This window comes from Pholis gunnellus (assembly GCF_910591455.1).
Source record: "Pholis gunnellus genome assembly, chromosome: 17".
NCBI lineage: Eukaryota > Metazoa > Chordata > Actinopteri > Perciformes > Pholidae > Pholis > Pholis gunnellus.
In genome coordinates this window covers 13990620-13999323 of record NC_136544.1, presented here as the reverse complement: position 1 = coordinate 13999323, position 8704 = coordinate 13990620, and the positions used below count along the sequence as shown (strand labels likewise).

The 8704-nt window shown below is 45.0% G+C and overlaps 1 protein-coding gene across 1 annotated transcript; it reads right to left on the bottom strand.

The window, feature by feature from the left end:
• Positions 1 to 944: 944 nt before the first annotated feature.
• nptx2a (neuronal pentraxin 2a) lies at positions 945 to 8453 on the bottom strand (the record flags this gene model as incomplete). The annotated part of the gene is made up of 5 exons (XM_079176790.1): positions 945 to 1172; positions 1745 to 1924; positions 4708 to 4952; positions 5821 to 6067; positions 8004 to 8453. 5 exons carry the CDS (start codon positions 8451 to 8453, stop codon positions 945 to 947), a joined length of 1350 nt encoding a protein of 449 aa, XP_079032916.1.
• Between the last annotated feature and the right edge of the window lie 251 nt (positions 8454 to 8704).

Here is an 8704-nt window from a genome sequence, read left to right as displayed (position 1 = left end):
GGGCTCCACGACTCTGTCGATACGCCAGTCCTGGGCAGCCGTCCGACATCGCTATTGACCTGAGCAGAGCCAGCCCATCCATAAAGCTGTTTGGGATATGGCAGCTGCTCAAGGGGCAGAGAGGTATTAAGCATAGATTTACAAGAATGAAAATGTCCTCCCTCCCTCATAATCTCCGGTCTTTTTTACACGCAAGACAAGCCATACGCCCATGAACATACACACACACACACACACACACACTTACGTAATGCTGTCAGCACGCTGCATTGGCTTGTTTTGGACGCTCAACACACACTGTATATTGACAGAAAGCATGCACTGGCACTTCTGAAGTGACGTCCATTCACTGCTTGGGCTCATGCGTACTATTTAGATATTTTGTCATTTTTCAAAAGTAATCAACAGCGAAAGGTTGTTCTTGTCCACTTTGAACTCATGAGCGTCCACCTTCTTTCCCTGTGCTTTCTGGTTTTCCCTTCAAACAGGCAGTAAGCTCACAGCTCGCAGCATGTAGTCATCTACAATGTAACTGAGGAATACTGTTCCACAGCACATCAAAGCCTGTTTGAGCTCACATTCACTACGAATACAGTGCAGCATTGTCAGCATAAGGAATGCAACCAAAAAGAGCTGTTTTCAAAGAGGAGTCAAATGAAAGCTGATCTACTGGAGAGAAAGCGCAGAATGACAGCCAGTCATATCATTACAGTAGACTGATGCAACAGCATATCTTCTTCAGATGAGCACACTAATTTGAAGTCTCCTGCAATGTCTTCAGGGCTCAAATTCAATGGACACATCAACAGATGCACAGTCATACAAATATGTAAAAGTGTTGCACTACTACCCTTTTCTTTGGGATTTGACTGAAGCAACAAACAGTCAGATTACTTGGCCTCTCGATCCCCCCGGCGATGCTGAATTTCCTTACGTCAGATCCTTTAGGAATCAAAAGCACGATCTTCACAGATCTCCAGAGCCGCTTTACTCGCACCACCAAACACTTCCACATTAGCGTCAATCCAAGGAACCACGTTGCCCGGCATGTAGGCTGAGCAGTTGGCCAGACCCACGATGTCCACGGGCCGCAGCACTCGGTCCCACATGTTGAACTGGCTCAGCTCGCCCACGAAGGCCTGCGTGGCGTCGAAACGGCCTCCGACTATGTCCTTCAAGGAGAAGCGGGAGATGAAAGTCTGTGAGTTCACTTCTGAAGGAAATGCAATCAAACTTTTATTAAAATGCATCAATTCTGTTTGATTTCCATCAAACTGCCAAACAACTCAGAATATTTTTCAGTGTGCTGCCACTTTTAAATATGTGTTGAGCGGTCTCCAATACCGTGCAACATGCAGCAATCTCACCTTGTGTGCGTGACAGAAAACATCCACTCTAATGCAATGTGACTTGATGTCTCTCTGAGGACATCATTCATACGTCACTGTACATTTCTTTAGTATATACACGGGGCTGTCATGAAGTTAACAGTTAGAATAACCAGCTATCGCAGCTCCAAAGGGCGTAAAGGTGCCCTTTAGAAGTAGATGAATGAGGTAATATGAAAGGGCCATGATAGCGTGAGAAGAGCCTCCCTGCCTTCTCTCCCCTGCTCCCTGCCTCTGGCATTGAACTCAGGGGGGAGAATACACCCAGGGATCTTACTGACACAAGGAAACACACACACACACACGCATGCGAGCACACCTGTTCTTTAACAGCTAAGCTTCTTTAGTGCCCTTACCTGCTCCTGACCCAGGATGATCACCCCTCCAGGTTTAATTGGGTGCCAGGGGGCCAGGTTGTCCCCGGTGCCCAGACGCTCGCCATCCTGGTAAGCCTCCCAAAAACCGTCTCTGGTCGTCCAGGTGATGCATATGTGGTGCCAGCGTCCGTCACTGACTGACAGAGGGAGCTGGGCCACCTGGTCAAGGGGTTCCCAGGAGCAAGGAGCAGGGAGGGGGAGCACAAGGGGGCAAGAGGAGTCAAGGGAGATTTGAGATTAATTGCGGCACGCTAAAAAACAAGGGCAGCAATTAGAAGGGTTAGCGCTTCAAAGAGACAACCCTCTGCAGAGAATTCTCCAGATGAGCCGGTGCGACATATAAAATTTAGATTACCCAGGTGACATCAAGGGATAGAACATCCTTCAAAGCAGTTAGGTTGCTAACAGCAAAACAGTGTCCTCTTATGCTTTTGCACTTTGTTCAGAGATCAAAGAAAAACAACTGGTTGTTTTACCAACCAATGACATCATAGTCCTCTGAGGATACAGAACAACACATGAGATTATGAGTGTGGTAACTCATTAGCCTTTTCCATCTGAGCCTACAGAATTACTTCACACTTGTGTCTTGTTGCAGTTACACATAAACCTGAAAAGATGGGAAGAGTCACTGGAAATGAAACCCAAGCCACTTGCAACTGCAGAGGCAATTGTTCTGGTTAAGGATGCCGGGTGGCATCTTAACACCGCTGGGACTGCAGGGAACACAGTAGTTATATATTATACAGTCTGTCTGAGTTGGAATAGTCTCACTGACTGCTGAAGATTTAGAAATTTTAAAATGAAAAATAAATTGATGTTAAGTATTCCGCACTACGTAAAATATGAGAGCGGTGATGTTTTGTACAGAAAGAGTTTAATATTAAAACACCATATCCACAGAGCATACACTGTGAATACATGACTCACTCTTTTTCATCCAAAAGACTACAAAACTCTCATAAACTAAAAGGTACAATGTTACAGTCAATAAAATAGTAGAAATTATAATTTGACCAATGGCCTTTTTAGAATTGCACTTTTTGACTTGTCGTAGCAGGAGACCTGACACCTAAACTGAGATCTGAAAGTAATGCAAGTGTTAGTAGGCATGGCGATGCTTCTCCTGCTGTAAAATGTCAAAATGTCAGCTGTGAAAAAGGTCCATTGTGTATTTTACTTCTGGTTCAAAGGACATTTTCTTCTTTAGCCCCAAAAGTCTGTCGATAAGGTTCTGCAGGTAAAATGTTTTAAGAAGGTCATACTTATCTACTTCCTACCAACAGTCTATAAGGTTTTGTTTGAAATCAGCTCACATGCACGGCGTCGAAGAAGAACAAGTCCACCACATACATTTGGAGTGTTATTAGCAAAATTCTGTAATAATCCACAATAAACTGAACAGAACTGCTTTAAGATTTTCTCAAATTTCGGAAAGTTGTGTTCCAGATCACACGAGATTCATAAGCATCAGATTACATGTGCTCACTTGTCAAACAAACTCATTTTTAATGTTGTACAAGACCAGTTGAATTCATTACAGATTAAAACTCCTGGCAGCTGCATTTGATTGGAAAATAAAGATACCAACAGCATCTTTTACACAATTTGACCTTTGGAGAAGAAAAAAAAAGAGATATCGACAAAGTTCCTGAACAAAGAGACTTACGATTCTGATGAAGATGCTACTTTATAACAATAAAAGTAGACTGCATAGCCACCCACAAATACAAAATACAACGTTGCACTTTTTCGTAGTCAAGGCAGCTTCCTGCTTCCCTCTCAGTATGCAGCCAAATGAACGGCATAACAAAATGTGCCCCAGTGGACCCTGTTATCACTGCAAACAAGTTCAACACATGGATGTGCTGCTGCACATACGGCATTCATATCCGCTAGTCTTGCCTCACCCTCCTCCACATCGCTCTCTTTTGCTCTGATGCTTTCTCTCTCTCTGTTACATTATAACTTCCTTTTTCCTGGCATCGTCTGATCTTTCGCTCTTTCCCCTCTCTCTCCTCAGCACCCTGTCGCCTCCCCGAAGCTCTGCAGATTTTCTATTTCCTCCCCTCTTTCCCTCTTTTCCCTCATGCTCTCATCCCTTTCTCCCACCATCTTTCTCTCATCTGTCTGACTTGAACACATGTATAATGCATGGTGAAGGGAACGCTGTGAGAGGACCTGCCTGTGCCAATAACAGGCAACGTAAACAACACAGAGAAAGGGAAAGGGGGGGGGGGGGGGGCTCTCCAGTGCGCGAGCATTTTACAAAAAAATCCCCCAAATCCAACATTACACTGCTGCAGAAGTAACTGTGCCAACAGAAAAACCTTACTATTACAGCATCAACATAACAATTAGAGTTCTTTTCTTTTTAAGGCTAAACGCCGTAAAATATTCATGCTCCTAACACTTTTTTTTCCTGTTGTGTTACAGTAACTGAAATCCCGTTCGTTGACTGAAACCTCACAGTATGTGACTGTGTAGCAACAGTATTTTCTGCAGAGAGCAAAGACGACGAGGCCTTCAAATGAGCACAAACGGCAGCACACGTTCTCTAATGAATTACTGTTATTCTTGTGTGTGTGTGTGTGTGTGTGTGTGTGGAATGTCGGTTAATGATATGAAATGTTTATAAGGTGCTAAATTAAATTTTCAGAGCTGCTAGTCAGCGAGTGTCCCCTCAGCATATCATGATTGTGCTCACATGTACATACATTAGCTAGAACAACCTGAATTCATGAATTCTTTGCATTGAATTAGCGTCACTGCTGATCCACTTGTACCAGCATCATTACAGCCAGCAGCGCTGCCAAGCGAGCATGAATGATTCTGAGCTTCCCTCGGAAAATCAGGGCAGAGGGAAACAATCAAAGTTGCTCTCCTCTCCATCAACAAATAATTAAAGAACAGTGTGCACCAGTTTTTCATTGTGGACCTACCTTATCATTAACCAGTAGCTCAATGGGATTGTTCCCCCATTCGATGAGAACTATCTCGTTGGCCTGGCCTGGCACGCCATAAGAGAACGGGGTTCCTATGCCGGGAATGGCGCTGGACTTGAGCCACATACACACGGTGAAGGCGTACATCTCTGGGAGGCTCTTCTTGATGCGTCCATACAAGTAGTTAGTGCGAAGCGAGAGGGACACTTTGAAATCCTCGGGCGATTTGAAGGCATTATTACCTGTTGATGGACAATAATTGTATATGGTTATATGGTTAAAGCAATGAAGGAAGTCTTTTTCCGATGTTGATGCTATAAACATGGTCTGCTGCCACTCATTCATAATGTTCTCCCACAAGCTCAAGCTCGAACTTCACAGGATCACGGGGTGCTGCACTCTATCCCTGGTACTTGTTATTGTAAACCCAGAGCAGGGAGACAACAAGATCATGTTACAAATTCAGTGTAGGGCAATCATTAGTGGAAAAACCTCCACATTTCCCGCTGACAAAACAACACCACAGAGCCTCAAACATCACTGTAAAATTGATTCAACACCTCTTGACGTAAATTGAATTTAATAAGGCTCACTAAGGTAGTGTTTATTGTGGGGCTGTTGTATTGAGTCATTATATTCTACAGGTGGGTGTGCTGTTGTGGCCACCTCCTTTCAATGTGAGCAATTTACTTTGGTTAAAACTTGTACCCTCAAACAGAACCTGACTCAATCGACTAAGTCTCGGGGGACATGGGTCTCACAGGAGATGTCCAGTGAGTGGTGACATAATCTTCTAAAATAATTTTCCTCTCCGCAAATATATTCTGTTATTCTGACGTCCACCATCAAAGTGATACCCTGGAGTGTGGACATCTCTCCAATCGTTCTTATACTAATTAAACATTCAGTGTTGCTTTCCAAGCCTTATTTTTCAAGACCAGGAGCTGCTCCGAGAATGGCTCTGAGAAAAAAAGACTTGTGTTCTGAGGATTTTACTTGCATCATCAGGAATTTGCATAGGGATTAAATAATTAGAGCTAAATCTGGCAGACAAATAAAGTCTGGCATTAAATCTGGCCAAGATTTTGCAGCACCCATTGTATCACTTACTTTTCTCAAGCTCCGTGATCCTCTCCAGGAGGGAATTGAGGGCGCTCTCGGTGCGTTGGCGGTGGGCCGCTGTTTCATTGTAGAGCTGGCTCTTCTCCTCCTCCAGATCGGCCACCTTCCGGAGGAGCTGGCTCTCCAGCGCCCCAAGACGCTGCCGCAGCAGCTCTCGCAGCTCTAGTGGCAGAGGAGTCAGAGCCGAGACCCCTCCAGCTGACACGTTTGTGCTGGGGAGACGCAAATTCTGCTGCTGGGAGGCCGAGTGGGAAAGATTGCATGTATGGATAGATGGATAGATGGATGGATGGATGATGAATGATAGATGATGGATAGATGGATAGATGGATAGATGGATGGATGGATGGATGATGGATGATGGATGAATGGATGATGGATGATGGATGAATGGATGGATGGATGGATGGTTGATGGTTGATGGATAATGGATGGATGGTTGATGGATGATGGATGGATGGAATAAGGGCAGAAGGGAACGACACATACGAACAATGACACAGACATTTAATCCAGTTAATCTTGTGCACTCAAACAAGCATTCAGTCTGCATAAAGACCTAGATTACCAGTAGAGGACTGATTGCATCTACCCTTTAGGCCTGATATCCTTTTAGCACCATTGTTTTTCATACAGCAATATCAAAATGAAGACAGTTTGTTCCTGCGGCAGACTTTGATTGGTGACCTGCCAAACACCCGAGGCAGGGTATTGAAGGTAGGTGCCACGAGTGACGTCGCCCTGAGTTCACACCAGGCGTGATCGCAGATGTTTTTTGAAAAAAGGGGGCTGACAAAAATGGCACAGTTCCACACTTATGTGGTGCTTTCATCGTGCAGCAAAATGCCGTCAGATGTTCAATTCTAAAGCGTGTGTTGATGTTGTCCTGCGGTCTGGGATTCACACACTTTGTGACCCATTCACAGAGTTTGATTAATCTTTCATGACACAATGGAGCCATCTGAATAGCTCAAATGAGTGATTCCCTGGTAATCTGGTGCAAACGCAAGGTCCTGGATGCAATTGTTGAGAAATGGTGTTTGATTAGTTAGAGAGGTCCTGCTCAAGGGACCTATAGCCAGTCTTACAATCATTATGTTAAGCAGATGCAGATCAATAGATATGTGATTGAAATGCAATGTAATATGTATCCTCACAGCTGCAGTATATCCTTGATTTGATCGGGGTATTAAAGTGTCCAATCAGGGAGAGAGGGAGACGGGGAAGGGACTGGAGAGATGGATGGATCAGCAATGCAGCATACTGTACACAGAAACAACCTTGAATTTAAATAATTAGAGTTGTGATTGTTTATGGTATATCAGGGCTGTCAGATGATGAAAAATGCACTACCCTGTTAACATGACATAAGAGATAACACCAGGGCTTACACTGGCCTTCTGCTGTATGTAATGCACTTCACTATAGGTGACCTCAATATCAGTTATCTCTGAGCCTTGTGGAATGAATGCACACAGCAGGTCTCCTGAGGCAGGTTGAGATAAAGCTCTGCAGGGCAACAGGAATTTATGAACGACTAAACCACTGAGCATTTGATGCAGGTGAAATCTGCGGGAATTAATTCCATCAGCCGCTATGATTAATTAGGCACATGACTGCAGATAAAACATTATGTGGAACACGCACGCACGCACACACACACACACACACACACACACACACACACACACACACACACACACACACACACACACACACACACACACACACACACACACACACACACACACACACACACACAGCAGTCATACATTATTCAAGGTTGCGTTCACAAATCCCTGCAACACATGCGTGATTACACATTTGAAACGTTTTTTTTTTCATTCCTTATTGACGACCCTGCGGGTTTTGCCATTAGAGTTATCTTGATAAAAACGCATTGATGTGACATGCCTATTACGTGACCCTTTGATCTCACGATCGCCCTGAGAGGACTCCTGCAGCACAGAGTAGGCCTATTATCAGACGTGTGTGCGTAAGGAATATTGTGAAAGGGCTAAAAGATATTGCAAAAAAACATGCATGGAAATGTGTATACTGCAGTTGGCTTCGTTGGTGGCTATTAATAGAAGTAATTAATAGGTTTCGGGGGGAGCCCAAGTTCCTTTCTGGCTCGTTTACGCAGGAGCAGCATTTTTGTGCCATCTTACCTCCAAGTTCTCCAGCCGACCCTTGAGACTCTGCATGGTCTTGCCCAGCTGGTCTATGGTATCGCCGGGGTCCCGGGGCAGGTCCCCCATGGTGTTCTTGCCGTATTCCTTCCGTCTGGAGCCCTGACCTCGGGACCTGCCCTGCGGCGACTCGTCGGCTGCCGCCTCGCAGCGCACCAGCTTGGAGTTGAGCTCCTTGATGGTCCCCTGCTGGCTCACGATGGTCTCCTTCTGCTGGAGGATGGTCTCCCGGAGCTGGATGATCGTGTTCCGCAGCTCGTCCTCCACGGGGCTGCTGCTCTGGACACGGTTCCCCGTGGGATCGTACCCGCAGCCCGGCTCTGCGCCCGGGGGAATGGCGTTACAAACGAAGCGGCTACCTGTAGCATCCTGGCTTCGCACCGTGCCTCCACTGACCAGGTACAAAAGTCCAACTACTAGAACCAGCATCCCGACTGGATACGCAAATTCCACTTATTAAAGGAAAACAAGGGCTCCGGAATTACTGACTGGGGGTTTGAAGTCTTCCGTAAAATAATAAACTCATTAAAACTACAACACGTTAATTCAAGTGGTTGCGGGCATTTTTCTAGACTTCCAAAGAGTGATAAAAAAAACAAAACGGAACTTAGTTTATAGTGAAACCATGGAAACAAACAAATCAAAATCCGCAGTGAAAAATCCTAAAATCATACATCCAC